Source organism: Aquarana catesbeiana, linkage group LG11, assembly GCF_042186555.1.
Source record: "Aquarana catesbeiana isolate 2022-GZ linkage group LG11, ASM4218655v1, whole genome shotgun sequence".
In the NCBI taxonomy this organism is placed as follows: Eukaryota; Metazoa; Chordata; class Amphibia; order Anura; family Ranidae; genus Aquarana; species Aquarana catesbeiana.
Genome location: NC_133334.1, coordinates 71,423,511 through 71,443,324, shown reverse-complemented (window position 1 = coordinate 71,443,324; position 19,814 = coordinate 71,423,511). Strand labels below are relative to the sequence as shown.

At 40.2% G+C, this 19,814-nt stretch overlaps 1 protein-coding gene across 1 annotated transcript in view; it reads left to right on the top strand.

Moving 5' to 3' along the window:
- Positions 1-18,647, top strand: part of ANO3 (anoctamin 3) — a 620,027-nt gene extending 601,380 nt beyond the window's left edge. The window contains exon 27 of the mRNA XM_073604550.1: positions 1,438-18,647. Coding sequence (XP_073460651.1) covers positions 1,438-1,620 — 183 coding nt within the window. The 3' untranslated portion in view covers positions 1,621-18,647. The remainder of the gene's footprint in view (positions 1-1,437) is intronic.
- Positions 18,648-19,814: the final 1,167 nt, after the last annotated feature.

Sequence of the window (19,814 nt, the reverse complement as noted above, 5' to 3'; positions counted from 1 at the left end):
ACAGTAGTGGGTTGGTCCATTACACACACCTATGAGTTATCATCAGTATCAGCCCTTCCAGTCCAATGTGTGAACAAGGTAGCCAAGGAAGGGGAAGAGTCAGGAAACAACATGGGTAAGCGGCTGAATGATAAGACAAGGACTGCCCCGTACACACGATCGGAAATTCCGCCAGCAAAAGTCCGATGTGAGCTGTTGGTCGGAAATTCCGACCGTGTGTATGCTCCATTGGGCTTTTGCTAGTGGAATTCCCGGCCGCAAAAGATTGAGAGTAGGTTCTCTATTTTTCGGTCAGAAAAAGTTCCAATCGGAAATTCCAATCATCTGTACCAATTCTGACGTGCAAAATTCCTATGCATGCTTGGAAACAATTCGACGCATGCTCGGAAGCATTGAACTTCATTTTCTCAGCTCGTCATAGTGTTGGACGTCACCGCGTTCTTGACGGTCGAAAGTTCAGAGAACTTTTGTGTGACCGTGTGTATGCAAGCCCAGCTTGAGCGGAATTCCGTTGGAAAAACCATCCAAGATTTTTCCGACGGAAATTCCGCTTGTGTGTATGGGGCATAACTGTAACTTGCATTTCACAAAAATGGTAAGCAGTAATACGAAACAGCTTCAGCATGGCAAAGAGCATGCATACACTGCAGAATAATACAAAACAGATTATTAAAGCTGCACAAACATGGACTTGTTACAGTAGTGTCCTTTTGCTTAATCAGGGTGACATGGCTGCAGGCTGAGAATCACTACTACAGTAAAACAGTTCAGATCACAGTTACTTGTGCATATCTTCATATACAGCATCCCTCTCATTGAAATTCAGGGTAGCTTTGATTATACAGGCGAACAGCTGGAGGGATCCAAGGCCCAAGGAAAAAAGGCCACCCCACTGGAACTGGGCTACTCTGGTAGTAATCAGGGAGGTTCTCCCACAGTGGTTGGGTCCTCCAGAGAAGCTTCTGCATCTGCCCGATTGTCTACACACTGCTTCTGACAGGGAAGGGCCTCTCACCTGACTACAGACCACTTTCCCAGCTATATTTGCCTGATAAGGTTTGGCCTCTCTGAGCTGCTGAGAGAGGGAAGCTGAGGAGCTTATCTTCCATTGGCCTGTCCAGGGACCCAGGGAGTAGTAGTGGGAAACGGCATCAATATGTCCCTGAATTTCCATCTGTGCATGGTAAGTAAATGGGCAATCCATTAATGTTCTATGACCAATTCACTTGTGTGTATACATTTTTGCTTGTGCTTTTGAGCTTCATAAACAGGCTCTTTCAGCAACACAGGTAAACATGTGTTAAACACGTGTTAAAAGAAGTCAATTATGCTGGTTGGAAATTACTATTCGATATTTCATTTTTTTGTCATAAAAAATAAAGAAAACATATGCAAGGCACCCATACCTTGCCTTTATTTCTATTTTTTTTCTCCTAGCACCTTGTGTTTGGAATAAAGTCCTTCATTGCTTACCTCATCCCCGATATGCCCAAAGATCTCTGCGATCGGATGAGGCGGGAAAAATACCTGGTGCAGGAGATGATGTATGAAGCTGAGCTGGAGCACTTGCAACGGGAAAGAAAAAAGAACGGAAAACACTTAAACCATGAATGGCCTTAAAGGACACCACAGAAAGCAAAATGGCAGCTTGAGGTGAAAAGTGTACAGCCCCTAAATATGTACATAATATTATATACATGTATGTGCAATATAAACATATATGTATATAATATATGTAGAACACCTTTTTGTAAACTGGAACGTACACAGCATCACTAAGGATAAGGTGACCGATCAGTATTATGTGGATTGGAGCATCTCCAGAGTCAAGAGACCTCGGTCAGGTGCTGGCAGCTGGATGTGAGGTCTGTGATGCGGAGAGAGTTTGCCCTCTGCTAAGTACTGTAAATACTAATTTCTCTATCATAATCTAATGCAAAGGTCAAAGAGATGTCTGATATACTTTGTCAGTTTTCTGGCTGCTGCACTTCCCATAATGCTCAGCAACTGAGAAGCTGGCCAAGAGGATCATGAGTAAGCACAAAGGAAGTTCTCCTTTTGTTATTCAATCATCAAATGTGCACTGGACTGAAAGAAACGGAAGGTGAGTGAAATTCACTTCTTTTTTTTAACATCACACAAATGACTACGTAAAACCCTAACAATGCAACTTAAGAAAAAAACATTTCTCTATGAATTGTTCGACATCTCAGCACATATAATTCGGATCTTGCAAATGAAAGTTGTTTTCATAGCTTTTCTGATCCAACTTAAAGAATTGCATGATAAGAATGGGAGAATTCTACTATGGATCGTATTTACACTTTTCCAAAGACAGCCTTTATACAAAAGCACTACTTGGACATTGCAAAAAGCTTGGAGATTGTGCAATGAGCAAAGCTGCATCAATGAAGGTCCAGCGTAAGCCAACTAACTCAACGTCGCCCACAAAGGAGTCAGCCATTGGAGACCTGTGTTCTTGTGGTGTGATGTTGCTTGCTTTATGTACAACTTACATACAGAAATTAATTCAGGCCACTTGGTTTTAATAGCTTTTATAGGATAATTTTGTAAAAATCTATTATCAGATTTGAGTGGATGCTGGAAGGTTGAATCACTCACCAGCTCTTGTCAGTGACCTCTACTAGAAGAGCTCCACATTTCAATTTGCATGTGCACTTACCTGCTCTAGCCATAATTCGGAAATATTTGTTTTGAGGCCCGCCCTTTAGTCCACATTCACACCTGCGACGAGCACATTCCTAATGATTTGTACAGCTTCAGGCTTTGTTTCATGGGTTAGATGAGGAGTGGAGAGCAGTCCTAGAGGAGGAGAAGAGTTTTTCAGGTGCAAAACACATCATGCTTTTACAGGCACTTTCATTGAAGTCTAGGGGTCAATAAATGTCTGATTATGATAAAAAAAATAGCTCATGTACTTCTTTGAGTGTAGGTCATCACACTGTAAGCAACTAAACGTTGAAATGTGAACAACCACAATTACAAAACAATGGTATTCTGCACGTTGAAGGTAGTCGGATATAGATAAACACACAGTGGGTTATTTACTAAAGGCAAATCCACTCTCCACTACAAGTGCACTGAAAGTGCTTTTGGAAGTGCAGTCACTGTAGATCTGATGGGAAGATCTGAAATGAGGGGAAGCTCTGCTGATTTTATTATCCAATCATGTGCAGGCTAAAATGTTGTTTTTTATTTTCCTTGCATGCCCCCTTCAGATCTACAGTGACTGCTCTTCCAAGTGCACTTGTAGTGCAAAGTAGATTTGCCTTTAGTAAGTAACCCCCTTAATACCCTCAAATGTGTTTGGGAGCTTAAGGCTCCTTCACACTACACCACTTTATTGTGGTGTGAGTGATACTGTGCATTGTGTTCAAACAGTCCATTCCTTTACAATGAATAGATATGTTGTGTGGTGCTGCATTGCAAGTGTAGTGCCACCCAATATAGTTATGCATTGGGGTGCCATTTTAAATGAATGACTCCATACACTGAACCATGCAATATAGCACTGCAATGCAAAGGTGTGAAGTCAACCTTAAAGGATATAAATATACAGTACATGACATTTATGTAATGTAATATACAGTACCAACCTGTAGTGCAGTGTTGAGTTTTCATCCCTGGAGCCAGTAGGCTTTGACACCTTTGGCACCCAACCTTTGGAACTCAAAACAACACCCCCTGCTCCAGATCTATTCTTTACAACATAACTTTTTTTATTGTTTTATTTATTCATTCTGGACTTAGATACTGTGACAACACTCTATGTATATGTTATATTAGATGAAAGTGACTATTGTACAGAGGAAATAACTGCAGTCCTCGCATAAGTGCTGCTCATACTGCTTAACCACCAAAGGAAATCCCATTACAAGGGGCATGCGATTTCACCCTATTAGCTCTAGACATGGCATACACTGGGGGTGTATTGCAAGATTAGGATGCTTTTGAAAGAAAAGCTGTGTGGCTCCAGACAGGCCACATATTAAAGATGGCTGGATAGATGTGTCACAGTTAATATTACATTATACATGCTCAGCACTGGAGAAGCTGCGTAGGATAAGTGCATCGAAAGTTCACTTTTTCCTTTAAAGGTTTTGTCCCCCAGAAACTGATATTTCAGCTTTAAGTAACTGCTAGAGGGTAGAACATAAGCTCTCATGTTTCTCATGGACTCCAGAAGTGAGACCTCTTTGTCAGAGTTTCCAGCTATGTTCCATAAAACTGAACGGGTATGCCACTTCTCTAGCTCAGTTCATGAGATAAAATAAAATAAATGCAGAACCCAAAGAGGAACCAATACAGCACTCCCTTAAAGCGTATCCAAAGCCAAACCTTTACTTGCCATCTGGGAGGAGAGTTCCCTTTATTTTTTCTTTCTTTATTTATTTACAATAGGAAATAATAGAAAATCCAAAATCTTAGTTGTCACCAGAACAGGTGTCCCTATTACCACTTGATGGTGACATCAGTAAGATTTTGATCTCCCATCAATTTCAGTTTTGCTGACAACAGTCACAAGGTAAAACAATGAGAGTAAATACCCCCAGGACAGGGATTCCCTCCATATGTTATACAAAGGTAAAAAAATGTTGGCTTTAGATACAACATACATTTTAATGGTCATTATTGATGTGTGTAGCTGGATACTTTGGTGTTGGTTGTATCACCTCTGGGATCCCGGAAATATAAAAAAGGTGTTCAAATTTCTAGTATCCACCCATACCTGACTTATCATTATTGTTCTCTTGCATACTTGCATAAATGAAATGCTTTGTGTGAAAGAGAACAAGACGCATTGTAAAAAAAATGTCAAATAACTATGCAGTTTAAAAGTGTGTTCCTATGTTCCCAACACACTGCATTGAATAGAAGGGATCCTCTGTGTCACTCAAATGGTTAATCCATTTATTGTTACAAATTTTCATCTCTGAATGGATCAATATGCTTTCATTGCAGGAAGATATCAATCTAGAATTTCTACTCTTAAAGTGTATGTGTAGTCAAAACATTTTAAATTAGTTTTGGAGAGTGTGTAGATACGTTGTATTTATTGCTGTCTGCATCCCTGCTGAAGAGTTTCCCCCTCCCTATGTGACCATTGCCACCAGAACATAAAGTTATGGGCAATATGAAATTTTAAAATGTGTTACATGAACAAGAGGTGAAATTAGGGGCTTATTCCCACTTGTGCATTGTGGCAGGGCACTTTATAACGCATGTGTAAAAACAAAAGTCCTGTATTTTTTTATTCCTTGTGGTGCATTGGTAGCCTATTCATAATTAATTGGCTACCTTAACGCAATGCCATAACACTCAACTGTGAATAGGCCCTGACTTTTCCAATGGGGACACATGTTTTCTTGACAACTGGGAACTGGGAACATTGTAGACAATTTCCCCTCACTTCCTGTAACAATACCAGGACAGAAACTACGAGAAATCCTCCAAATATGATACAGACAGCCACAAATAAACTGACAGGGGTTTTCAACGCTCTCTGCGCTATCCAAAACCATTGTGGTGTCCTGGAACAGTACAGTTTTTAAGGACAGTTGCAGTGATAGCATACAGTGTCAATGCATAGTGGGCTGTGAAATTATTTTCTTTTACGATTAGCTTGCCTTACATGCACAATTAAAACGCCAAGCCAAGCTGATCCATTTCAGTTTGCAAAAAAGTATTTTTTTGCACTGGTATTTTCTCCCATCGCAGTGCCCAACATCCCATGCCTTTTTTTCCTCCAGTAGTTTGCCTATTAGCCTTAGAAATAGACAGAACTGATCAAAATTTAACAACAAATTCCCCCAACCCCACCAAACCAACCACTCCACCACTTTATTACTCCATCACCCCAACACCAGAATGAAACAAGAAAAGCCACTCCAGGTGAGTGAGTCTCTAGTTAATCCTCACACACACACTAGTCAGGTGCTAGCCCAGCTCGCATGCTGTGCAACATAAGGAAATGATTCCAGATGGCTGCACTTCCAAAAATCCTTTTATTGAAGCTTCATATGACAAGTGGTTGACAGATGGAACACAGGACAAAGAGGTAGACGCGTTTCGCGCAAATGTTAGCACTTAGTCATTACGAACACTAGAGATGGGCCAAACAACCCCCTGTTCGGTTCGCGCCAGAACTTTTGACCATCGAGAAAGTTCGGAGTCGAATAACAAACCTCATTGAAGTCTATGAGACCCCAACTGGAAAAATCAAAAGTGCCCATTTTGAGGGCTTAGATGCAATTTATCGGGCATACAAAGGGTATAGGGGTCTGGGTACTGCTCTGGGGGAAATGTATAAATAAAAAAAAAGTTTGTAAAAAACATTTTTAAATGATCAATAATTTACTGACGCTTAAAGTGAACATTTTAGTGTTTCCCTTCAAGACACTAAAATACCCCTTGAAATACATTTGAAATGCATTTGAAAGACCCTTGCATGTCTCTGCATATATTTTTGCAGATGCTTTTGGACGTAATAATAGTTGTAAAAATCACTAGATGGGTTTATCAAGCCTGCCTCATATTTATATGTGTTACAAAATGGCAGTGAAATTATAAAAAAACAAAAAAAAACAAAGAAAAATTTCACATTTTTATAGATTATACAACTGTTGCTCAAGTAACTGGTTTATGTTTTTGTTTGGCTGGAGGTAGACTGTGGCTGTATGACATTATTACTTTAAGTGGATCTATGGGTTTTTTTTTTTTCGAGTTTTGCATAGAATAGGGAAAGGTTAGAACCCCTATCAGGTTTTACTTATATCCAGGGCTCAGTTATAGAATTCCCCCTTTGCTTTCTGTTCTGGGGACAACCTTTTTCTAGAAAAGACGTGAAGAAACTTTCCAACAGAGTCTTTGACTACAGTGAAATCTAACCGGAGTTCTAATCCTTCCTTTCTCTATTCAAAACAAAACAAAAAAAAGTTTGGGTATACACTTTAATTGTAGGTCTTGTGGAGATCAGGTATTTACAGGGCAGCTCTATTAAGAGTGTCAGTAAAAAGCCTGTTTACTGATTTGATTCTATGGTCTGCAAAGTACAAATTGTATAGGGCCAAACTAGGGAACTATAATGAGCTCTAATGAATGAACACACAAAGATTTCAATCTATTCTGTGTGCAATAGGGCCAATCTTTCCACTGAGAACAGATAAAAAGGTATTTAACTATACAGTGGCAAGCCATAGTATTGAAGAATCGGCATCCTTTTGTAATTGTGCAGACATTTAACTGTCTGTGACCAATCTAAGATTACAGCAGAAATGAACAGTAGTGAGTTTGATTAAAGCCCAATTTAATCAGCTAAATACATTTCAGGTGCATAAAAACAAAGGCGTGTAAAGTCTTTCCTATTTGTTTTCCATAGAAAGCAGCTGCTTCCTATGTAGAAAAGCCTGTCTCCTGCCAGCTTGCTAAAAAGAAGGACTCTTTTTCTCCGAGTGTAAGCAGTGGTCTCTCTGTACTGGTCTGAAACACCCCCTGCTGAGACAGACCTATAGCTATGCTCTGATGCAGAAGGGAATGGGTCCAACCTGTGCAGGGAGACCACTGGGAGAGGGAGACCAACCTGTGCAGGGAGAACATGGGGCCTTCTCTTCAGCAAGATGGCAGTAGAGAGGCTTTTCTACCTAGGATGTGGCTGCTTCCTGAAGAAAACAAACTTTAAAACTTTATTTATTACTTGGAATGTTTTTAGCTGATTTGAACTGAAAAGTTGGGCTTTAACTACCCTTTCTGCTGATTTGCACCTTTAGAGATAGGTTTGCACTTGCCATTTTTCTGAAAAATTATCCATGGTGGATAACTTTTCAGAGCACGGCTAAGCTGCCACTGTCAGGCATTCAGAAGGTATTCTTGCCACTCCCTGAATGCTTGTGTTTTTTTTTTTTTGGGGGGGGGGCAAATTGCAATTTTAATGGAACTGATGCACCACAACCATAAGCCAGGCATTTGGCTCACGGTTGTGGTGCAACTCCATTGACCTGAATGTCCACTCAACATGCCGTGTTAAATTTCCTGTGGCTGTAATGTAAAGCATCACAGTCACGCCATGGGAACACCTCCTGTAAAGTATCGCCTGTATAGTAGGCTTTGGGTGGTTGGTCGGGGGGTCTGGGCTTAACCACCTGTTTTTACTGCCCTTATGGCTGCCCCTGTGAAGAAGTCCTAAAGTCTCACTGAAGCCACTTCTAGAACTTACCACCTACCCTCAACCTTCATTGCCCTGAGTCTACCCATCAGCCCCTACTGCCCCAACATCTGACCAGGAGAGATGGAGTTGCAAACAACCGGGTCCACAAAATGTTCCAAGGCAGTGTGGAGTGGTTGTGCACTCCACTTATTTAATCTTAGTAGTGTTACCTTTTTTTGGCATCAGCAATTATTAAAAATTAAAAAAAAAATTGAAAACTTCTACAACCATTTTTCTGCACATGTAACTGAATATATGAATGTAGTTAGCAGAACTGTACAATTTTATATGAAAACTGACCTATTATATGCACATGACTTCAGGAAAATAGTTATTTTTATGCTTCAGGGTAGCATGCAACTGTTTTTTATATGCAGCATTTTTGATTTCTTGGTTTATGTACAAATCTTAAATGCAGATGGACTTTTGCTGTGCGAACCCTTTACCGCTAACCTGAAATATTTATGCAAGCAACCTTTTTTAAACATGTAATATAATGGTGATAATGTGCACAAATCATTTTCTCACGAGAAACACATTATTTTGCATTATGGGGACTTCTGCAATGAAAATCATTATGGTGTATTAATACATATATAATGTAGCTATGGTATTGCAGCATGCACAAGAGGCCCACAAGGAGTTGTGGACAAGGCACCTTGACTTTATATAATGAAACAAATGTTCTGTAACCAACCCAGGTTTTATTGGTATGGTTAGTGACTTAAAAGACAGAAACACACCAAATTGCTAGTCTATATTATTAGTAAATTATACGGTTTATTAAAGGCAACTAGACTGTGCGCTTTGCAAGTGTAATTGCACTCTGAAGTGTAGTTTCACTCATTTCCCCCAGATCTTAGTAAATGTGGTGAAGCTCTGCTAATTTCCATCAGCCAATCACATGCAAGCAAAACCATTTTTTTTTCCTTGCACCCGATTGGATATTCTTTAAAAAGTGACCAATTTACATTTACTAAGGAAAATTAGTGCAACTGTACTTGTGCACAGTCTATTTGCCTTTAGTAAATCAGTTGCTATGTGTCCTATTTCTGTACCCATACGTCCAAATGCAAAAAGGTGAAAACTGTATTTTTTAAAAGAAACAAAAAACATAGCAATTGGTCACAATAATCATTTTTTAGCAAATTCAATATTATCCAGTTAGAATTTAGATCTACATTCACACAGCAGTCTAGCAGTAGGGTCAGTAGATTCTTGGTAGCGGATGTAAATGTTGCCTGCATACACTGTGTGCAAACAGGTGCAGCTGTCAGTGGTGACCATCAGATGTGTACTCGGTTCAAAACTATGGCCAGCACTGCTGCTGTTCACATGGTTACATGTGAAAGGAGCCTCTGACCGATCCCTAGGTGCAGCCAGTGAGGGCCGCCATCTTGTTGCACACAAACTTGCCACAGCTTCACTTCCTGTCTGGTAAAACCATTGTCAGCAGGACAGGAAATGAGGCTAAACCTCCCTGAAGAAGGCAACGATATCCGCTCTATGTTATAAATGAGCTCTTTAGTGTCCTGGTAAACCCATTCCCCTAAGTTCTTGTCTTGTAATCATAGGGGTAGAGCGTTAGGTAAAATCACTTCAGTGGAGTTACGGATAGCCATACAAATCTAATAAGAGGTGTAATTCTTCCCCTCCCAAACTATTATATCCTACTGGAGTTAGAATCTCTCCCATTATGCACATATACAGCTGTGGCCAGAAGTTTTGAGAATGACACAAATATACATTTTCACAAAGTCTGCTGCTTCAGTTTTTTATAATGGCAATTTGCATATACTCCTGAATGTTATGAAGAGTGTTTAGATGAAAATGAACTAAACCCTGGTTCACAATGATGTTACTTTGAAATCGCACCCACTTCACTTGAAGTAGCGCGATTTCAAAGTTGCAAGGTCAGCGCGATTTCAGGTGCTACTTGATAGACATCTGTGTGGCTTCATGCACAGATGTCTATTGAAGTCGTACCTGAAATCGGCAAAAGTAGTGCAGGAACTACTTTTGCAAATTTATGTGGGGCCGCAATATCGTTGTCGCACTAATTGAAACAGTGTCATTGCCTCCAATAGGCTGCGACTTGTCATGTGATTTGATCTCTCAAATCGCATGACAAATCGCTTCAATGTGAACCTAGGCTTAATCCCATAAAAACATTTCCCCTGCATTTGGGAAGAAGGTTTCAGGGCACCCAAGAAAGTCCAGCAAGCGCTAGGGCCGTCTCCTACAGCTGATTCAGCTGTGGGATCGGGGCACCACCAGTGCAGAGCTTGCTCAGGAATGGCAGCAGGCGGGTGTGAGTACATCTGCATTCACAGTGAGGAAAAGACTTTTGGAGGATGGCCTGGTGTCAAGAAGGGCAGCAAAGAAGCCACTTCTCTCCTGGAAAAAACATCAGGGACAGACTGATATTTTGCAAAGGGTCCAGGGATTGGACTGCTGAGGACTGGGGTAAAGTCATTTTCTCTGACGAATCCTCTTTCCGATTGTTTGGGGCATCCAGAAAAAACCCTGTCCGGAGAAGAAAAGGTGAGTGCTGCCATCAGTCTTGTGTCATACCAACAGTAAAGCATCCTGAGACCATTCATGTGTGGGGTTGCTTCTCAGTCAAGTGAGTGGGCTCACTCACAATTTTGCCTAAGAACACAGACTTGAATAAAGAATGGTACAAAAACATCCAACGAGAGCAACTTCTACCAACCAGAACAGTTTGGGGAGGAGCAATGCCTTTTCCAGCACGATGGAGCACCTTGCCATAAGACAAAAGTTATAACTAAGTGGCTTGGGGAACAAAACATCAAAATTGTGGGTCCATGGCCAGGAAACTTCCCAGACCTTGATCCCATTGAGAACTTGTGGTCAATCCTCAAGAGGCGGTTGAACAAAAAACCCCCCAAAATTCTGACAAACTCCAAGCATTGATTATGCAAGAATGGGCTGCCATTAGTCAGGATGCGGCCCAGAAGTTGATTGAGAGCATGCCAGGGCAAATTGCAGAGGTCTTGAAAAAGAAGGGTCAACACTGCAAATATTGACTCTTTGTAACAACTTAATGTAATTTTCAACAAAAGCCTTTGAAACTTATGAAATGCTTGTAATTATACTTCAGTATACCATAGTATCATCTAACAAAAAGGTCTAAAAACTTTGAAGCAGTGGACCTTAAGAAAAATTACGATTTGTGTCATTCTCAAAACTTTTGGCCATGGCTGTAGAAGATACCTCTGCATTCCCTCTTCGTTCTCAGTATGAAGATTCTGGTTAAACCATATAAACAGGTTTATCTTAACTGAATTACATATCCACAGCAGATTCCTACTATAAATCCTGCCGACACAAAAGCTGGTCCTTTAATTTTCAAGGTTGGCTAAAATGCAAGATATCCACACGTAAGAGCCAAAGTTCTTTTTTCATCACATTTACCAAAATGGTAACTATCTTAGTTATAATAGGACAATAACCAGACACAATGTCTGCTTGCTCAGTATCATTTAATAATTAGAAATATGATGTTTTATAATTAGAATTTTTTTGTGCAAAAAATTTATGACATTTTTACCAAATAATGTGTATGTTTGAAGATGTTGTGTGATGGATTGGAAGGGTCTTTTTAATGTGTGATTTGGGTAAAATAAAGCCCACGTATCAGTATATCTAAATCCCTGAACTGTCCTCAAAAAAGAAAGTAGGTATCCTTTGTTGTCTCTACCTTTGCAGATCTTTACGGGCGATTCACACTATGTAGTATATTTGCAGAACATTTTTTCACACACTTGTGGACAATGCTTTTTAAGCATAATACACATGAGCAGTACATGCATGTGTTAACATATAGGGGTTTTTTTACTAAAGGCAAATCCACTTTGCACTACAAGTGCACTGCAAGTGCACTTGAAAGTGCACTGAAAGTGCACTTGGAAGTGCAGTCACTGTAGATCCGAGGGGGACATGCCAGGATATTAAAAAACAGCATTTCAGCTTGCACACGATTGGATGATAAAATCAGCAGAGCTTCCCCTCATTTCAGATCTACCCCTCAGATTTACAGCGACTGCACTTCCAAGTGCACTTGTAGTGCAAAGTGGATTTGCCTTTCATAAATAACCCCCATAGTGTACTAGAATTGGTTTAAAGCGATTCTAATTGTTGCTTTTTTTTTTTTTTATATACATGTTATACTTACCTGCTCTGTGCAATGGTTTTGCACAGATCCTCTTCTTTTTGGGTCCCCTGCCAGTGGTCCTGGCCCCTCTCACCTCCGACGAGTGCCCCCAATAACAAGCCTTTTGCTATGGGGGCACTTGAGTAGGTTCACCCCTGAGCCACGCTTCTGTGAATGGTCATTGTCAATTCACACAGAGAGCGTGGATTGTCCCGGTCTCCCACTCTTCCCACATTGGCTCACTGGCTATGATTGACAGCAGCTTGAGCCAATGAGGAGAGAGAGACCCGGGAGAGCCGCTGCTCTCATACACATCGTTGGAATGAGATGGGGCTCAGGTAAGTATAAGAAGGGGGGGCTGGGTGAGAGCTACATGTAGAAGGTTTTTTACCCTAATCCATAAAATGCATTTAGGTAAAAACTCTCTGCCTTTAGAACCACTATCGTGTTAAGAAATGATGGAGTTGCTATCAGACTCAAACTTCATAAGTTCCATTAGAGAGTCAAGGTGGGAAGGGCCAGTCAGAAATGGCCAGTTCTCCTTTGCTCTGGTTCCAGGTCACGTTACATCAACAGGGTCTTTATTAACTTTTATTGAAGACCCTACTGACATTAGGGCCCCATTGCACGTTAGGTTCATGATCAGAAACTAGGGAAGTGACCCAATGAAGGGTGTGTTTTGTCACTGTTATCCTCCCTTCATTCCTCCTTAGTGGATTGGTGTATGTTAAAGCTTTAACATCATCATGCTTTTACATGCATTGGGTTTACTTGCCTTGTACATGGTAGCAAATATGTGCATTTTATGGTCCAGCTGTTCTGTAGAAAATGCATGTTAACAGATGTAGATGCATGTAAAGGCTTACAACACATTTAAACTCTTGTGAGCTGATGTAGGTAGGCTTGTGTTAATACATGTTAACCCATGCTAACTCAAATGAACTGAAGTCTAAAAACACTTTAAGAATGGGGGTAAAAAATTACTTTTTTGCTACTTCCTTTAACATTCTGAGGAAGCCTTTTCACGTATAGATGAAGCTCTATGTACTATGCTTTGTGCTCCTGTTACACAAAAGTTTCCATTCATTGGTATGTGGCAAAACCACAAATATCAAGTTCAAAAACATTTTTAATTGCCAGATCCAGCCATGTAAACGTGGTGTAGCACTCATGACAATTCTTAGCTTTCAGTGCTTCTGAGTTATTGACCTGGAAGTAGCATGCACAAATAAGAACTTCCTAACTACTAGTCCTGGATCAGTGACTAAAATTATTTAAACCGTTAGATCAACATGACAGCCACAATAGCACATGTTTCATTGAACAAACAGCTTTCGGTGTAGGGTCAGTTGGGTAAGTTGTTATTGATTTAATAAGATAATATAACCTGAACAGTCAAGGATTTTTCGGATTCTGTTTCCTGTGGTGTACCTAGCGTATTTGACACCCAGGGTAGATGTTTTTTAAGGAGGAACCAGAAGTTCTCCCAGGCTTCCCCTTAGCCTTGTATCACATGACACATCAGAACTGAGAAGAAGCCTGGAAGAGCTTCCCTCAGTGCTTTGTAGTTCTGCATTTACACAGGGGTAACACATACAATGCATGGGGGTAATGTATGGGGCAGATGGCAGGTGCAGTCCTAGAGCATGTCCTAGCTTGCTGTATGTGAGGTGAACTGAACACCTACACACACACACAAAATATATGCCACTCTGCAAAGGCAAGTGAGGCTATGGCTATCCATAAATGGGGCAAATGTCACCAGAGCTGCCTATCCACTGGGAACTGCCACAAAAGACTAGTCACCAAGGGGTTGATTTACTAAAGGCAAATAGTGCAGTTGTACTCTGCAAGTGCAGTTGCTACAGAGCTTAGTAAATGAGCAGAAGCTCTGCCAACTTCCAATATCCAATCATGTGCAAAGAAAATGAAAAAAATGCATTTTTGCTTGTACATGATTGGACAGTGGAGGTCACCGGGGCCTGCTCATTTACTAAACAAACTGTACAGCTTATTTGCCTTTAGCAAATCTATCCCTGAATGACTTATTTCTGGTTCACTACTTCCTTTCCTTTTCTTACTAAGAAGAGAACAGAATCTGGCTAACTCACTCAGAGATTTGTTGGATGATTAATCAGACGCATTCCTTTTCCCAAGGCATATCCTTAAATGATTCAATCCTAGTCTTGTATTTAGCATTCAGATATGGGATTTGATCGGACAGTCTAAGGTTTTCAGATTCCTTTTATTTACAAAAGTTTGACTGTTAGCCATGGATAGTAGCAGAAAGTGAAAATACTGGCAATACATTTTACTGGATAACTAATTATGTTTGTCATTCAAGATTTCAACACTACCTAGTTCTCAGTTGTAAAACATGGTGACACCAAACTCAGCAATCTTGAAAGCTTGTACTACAAAACATGTTCCCTTAGCCAGTGAAAGGTATAACTAATATTTTCACTTTCTTGCTGCATCCATTATATGAAAATGTTTTACCTGTAACCGCTATTTAGATTCTTTCATCCTGTCAGTTCAGAAAATTAAAGGTGGTATACATTTACGGTTGATAACAGCTTAATTTCACCAATAAGCTAATTTTAATTGCTGGTGTTTTAATTCACCACTAATGATTATGCATAATAAAAACTAATTGTCTTCCCAAAAAAGCTGCTTTAAAAATTCCTTTACGGGTTTGAAACCATAGAATTGTATTTTTTTTCTTTGTAAAAACAGCTTTATATTTTTCAACAAATAATTTTTTCTTCTCACTCATATTTTACCTTGCAGTTGTAGTAATAAAAGGCTGTTTAAAAACATGTATCAAATAGAGTTAATCAGAATCACTTAATTTTATGTAAATGATGCACAAGAATATTGCTCACATACTACATAGTCAAATTAAGCCATTATCTATCAGGCCACTATTAATACCACTTTCACACGTCACTGCCATTACTGCTTTCTGCACAAAGATTGTGCATTATTTTGAGGAGTTCTGATTCATTGAAGTGTTTCTCATTAATAAGATTTAAAGTGGTTGTAAACCCTTACACACCACTTTTACCTACAGGTAAGCCTATAATAAGGCTTAACTGTAGGTACTGGAAATATCTCCTAAACCTGCACGGTTTAGGAGGTATTTACCATATACGCTTGCACCAACGTCATCGGCACATGCGCACTAAAGAGGCACGAATGTGGCCTTTCTATAGTGCCCATGTTGTGACCGTCGGCTCCCGCTCGACTACAGGCTGTCCACGGCCCCGGAAGGAAGAGGAGTGAAGATGGACGTGGCCACCAGCGGGGACCTCACAGACATCGTGGGCTTCGTTTGCAGATAAGGACAACATAATGGGCTAGTATGCAATGCATACTAGCCCATTAATCTTTTACTTTGCAGGGGAAAAAAGAGGAAGTAAAACGCATCAGGGTTTAGGTCCTCTTTAAGGAGGCTGCTATTGCTGAATTACTTCTAAAAATAATAGTGGCCTGCCTGTTTCTGAGTTTAAAGCAGGCTTTCATCATGTTTTCAACGTTCCCCTTTTGTGTCTTCTCTCCCCTGCCTAAAACACAATTGCAAAAAACATTTTTTATGTAAATATTTTTTTGCTAAAGCTTAGGTTGTCATTCTTGCCTAAGCAACAATGGTGTTCCCAGACGACGCGCATGTGCAGGAAAACTGTGGGTCACGCCGGGATTCATTGTGCCATTTCTGCACATGAGCAGGGTCCTGCAAACTACCTCCTGAGATTTATACGTCATTCATCTCGGGAGGGTCCTGCAAACTACCTCCTGGGATTTATACGTCATTCATCTCGGGAGGGTCCTGCAAACTACCTCCTGGGATTTATACGTCATTCATCTCGGGAGGAAGCTTGCGGGATCTCACGCATGTGCAGAAACAGAACGGGGTCCCTATCAGTTTACTGGCAGGGCTTGTCTGCAGGTCCCATAGACCTAGCAAAATCCCCTGCAGCATGTCTGCAAATGTGCCAGATATGAATTCAAAACAGCATAGCCAGGGAGGAGCAGTGTAGGGAGAACTTTCCCTACAAGTAAGACAATGCTGAACTCCATGGTCTGCTATGGATATTTTTTATTACTTTTATAAAGGGGCAATTATTAGGATTTAAAAATATATTTTTGATTGTAAGGATTTAATATTTTCTGAATTACTGACCTATAGCATGTATGCAGGACTGATTTAATCTGAATTCACTGGCTGCATCCTTGTTTTGGGTCATTAGCTCTAAAAACAGCATTTTCACAGAGGAGGTCAGCGATGACAGCCTCCGTATTTCTCTCATGACTCATCCTTTCTGCTTTTAGGATGAGGCAAGACAGTATAACAAGACAGGTTATAATGAGGTTGGCTAAAAGAAACCTTTTAAGGTTTTTGCATGTTTCACTTCCATCAGAAATCCAACAAATAAGAGTTTTAAGCCTTTTTTAGTATAGTTGATGAGCAGGTTTTAGCACTGTACCATTCTTTACGCCTTTAACAAGTCTTTCAACTAGCAAGCCAGGGTTGTTTTCAAGTCCAATTAGTAAGACCTTGGCCAGTCCACGTTATGGGGAAAATCCATCAAGAACTAGATGCTTTCTGTTTCCTTACTGATAAAACTATTAGGAATTGCGTGGATGATGACTTAGGGGTCTTTCTACTATGATTTAGCTGTCAGTGCTGAATCCAGACTCAGACAGTCCCCTCAGTGAAGCCTCCAGACCAGATCCTCAGTGAAACCCCTCTTTTAGCTCCCAAAGAATTTGTAGCAGTATAGGCTCCCCAGCAATGCACAGCTGGGACCTCAATGAGATTAGCAAAATTGTCAGCTGGACAGCCTGGAAGGGCAACAGCCCCTCTGGCTGGGAACCTCTCCTTCTGGGGAAGAACAGAACTCTCTCTGGGGCTCAAAACTATTTATGAACTCCCCAGCCACCATCTGGCACATTCCCCAAGGGATTGGCTGGAGCTGCATATATATATTCAGGCTGCTCATTTGACTCTCCCACTCACTGCATTCTGAAAGTGTCCAGAAGACATGGGGAAGCAATCAAACGTGCAGCCTGCGGAGCCCAGAGCAGCCCAAAGCAATAACATGTTGCTCTGCTGATTACTGGAGACCCATGGAAATAAATTTGCTTAACCTACAGTAACTTAGCAGCCTATCTGGGAGGGTGCAAAATTTCTTTTTGCATAACCTTATTAAAATGGATGTATAGACCCTTTGGCACTGGTTGGCCTCATGGCCATGTGATCTAAACTACAATGAGCTCTGTATTTGGCCTTAGGTAGAGATCAAATAACCAAATTCTATTCTTTTTCCTAGATTGTAGTGGAGAGGTAAGTATTTTACAACTATCTCTACCTTTTGAACGCAGTACATATGAGTGTCAAGCTTACTTGAGCTCCACTCTAAGGTGCCTTTCACACGGACGGCTGTTCTGCCGCAGTTAAAAGCATATAATATGTCATGTGAAATTCAAGACTCCAGACACTGCGATCAGCTGCATTTGTACAGTGAGATTACCTGCGTTTACGTGCGTTTACATGCGGCTGCGTTTAGCTGCGTTTGGAACATTCTTGCCATTTCTGATGTGCTTCCTGTTGCTTTTCTTTCCTTGTTGCCGCTGCTATCCGCAGGGGAAATAGTTACACTGCGATTACCTGCAGTTATGTGCAGATAGCTGCGCTAAATCGCTCCTGGACGCAGTCAATTCTATTTTTTCTATTTGCACGGAACCACATGTAACGAAATTGCAGCTAAACACAGTGTGTGAATGGGGCCATAGGAAAGCATTGTGTGCTTTTAGCTGCGGTAGAAAACTAGAAAATCCACGGCTAAAAGCACCATTCTATCTGTCCGTGTGAAAGGGGCCTAAATTTGCTCACATGTTTTTAAATATGCCTTTAAAATTGCAAGGTTTATAGTTTAACTAAAGTTCCCATGTATGATTGCACAGCACAATGAACAGTATTGTAAACTATATTTCTTTTAACATTCTCTCACAATAACATGATACTTTTCATATGTTTTATGCAATGCATCATTAATACTTCTGTAAATCGCATATGGCATTTTATGTATTGTTTATTATTAATTATTGATGTTTACATTCTTTATGCATTAAATTATATAATGTAAAGACACTTGCTTAAATTATTTTCTTTCTTGGATACAAAATATTTGCATTATGTATATTTTAAATGGAAAAAATATGGATTACTAAATAAATACCACACTGGAAATCTTTTGCGTGTTTTAGATTCTTGTTGGGTTCTTGGTTGATATCATAATACCTAATTAGTAACCTATTGCACATCCAGGTACTCTTTCCTTCATAACAGATTTCCTTTGAACATGTGTAAAAATTATCTCCGGATAAATGTAAAAATATCATTTCTTGAAGCTAGGAATCTATGAAAACCATCAAAGCCCATTTAAATGCTTTTTTTTGTTAAAAAGTTAAAAAAAAAACAGGGCTGCAATACTCACCTTTAGACTGTTACCTGCATGAGGCTTTATTGTTCCCCTCAGTACCGATTCTCAGCCAGAAGATGTCCTCAGTCTGGCTAAACGATGACTCTAGAGGGTAATCACCAATGTACTAGTAATGACATCAACACTTCTCTCTGCATCCACTACCACTAATTATAAGACGCAAGGAAGAAGCAGACACTGGAAAATCATGCGACTGGCCTGAAAATATTGAAAAGGGTAAGTAAAAAAAAGAAAATAAATAGCAGAAAAAAATGCTAGGGAAAATGTGAATCCTGGAGTTAGGCTGCTTTTTATCAGTGCATGAAAAACTTGGTGTTGATTCACAAGAAATTCATATTTATCCATTCACCCATTTTAAACAGAAAATACCACATTTGCCCACTAGATGGAGCGAAGTATTATAGGAATCTTCTATGAGACTTAACCCCATCTAGTGGCCAAATACATTATTTTCACTTTAAAATCAGTGATTTACAATCACAAAGTACAGGCTATAAACGTGTAACATTTTTTTTGTCCCATTTGCACAGAACAAATGCACATGCACTTTTACTGGGCAAATTGTGATGCAAATTATTTATTAATGAACCCCTTGATGTTCATTACCTGGGTTCCCCAACACAGCAGCTCTAGTTGAGAAGAAATGGTAACTTTGTGTAACAACTTGATTGAGACAGAGGATAACCTCTGGGGAAGGCTGTGTTGATAACTGCTATAGAGAAAAGTTAAGTCACCAGGGTGTAGGCAGGTGCCTATATGTTGGGCTGTTGTTAGATATAAAGTCTGGGCTGCCCAGGTGGGGAGAGTTCATTCTGGGTCTAATGTTTTTTGCCTGTGAAAACTTGAGGTCTATGGACCTCAACTCACATCAAAGTCCGACCAAAGTAGTAAAGGGACTTGAAGTCGC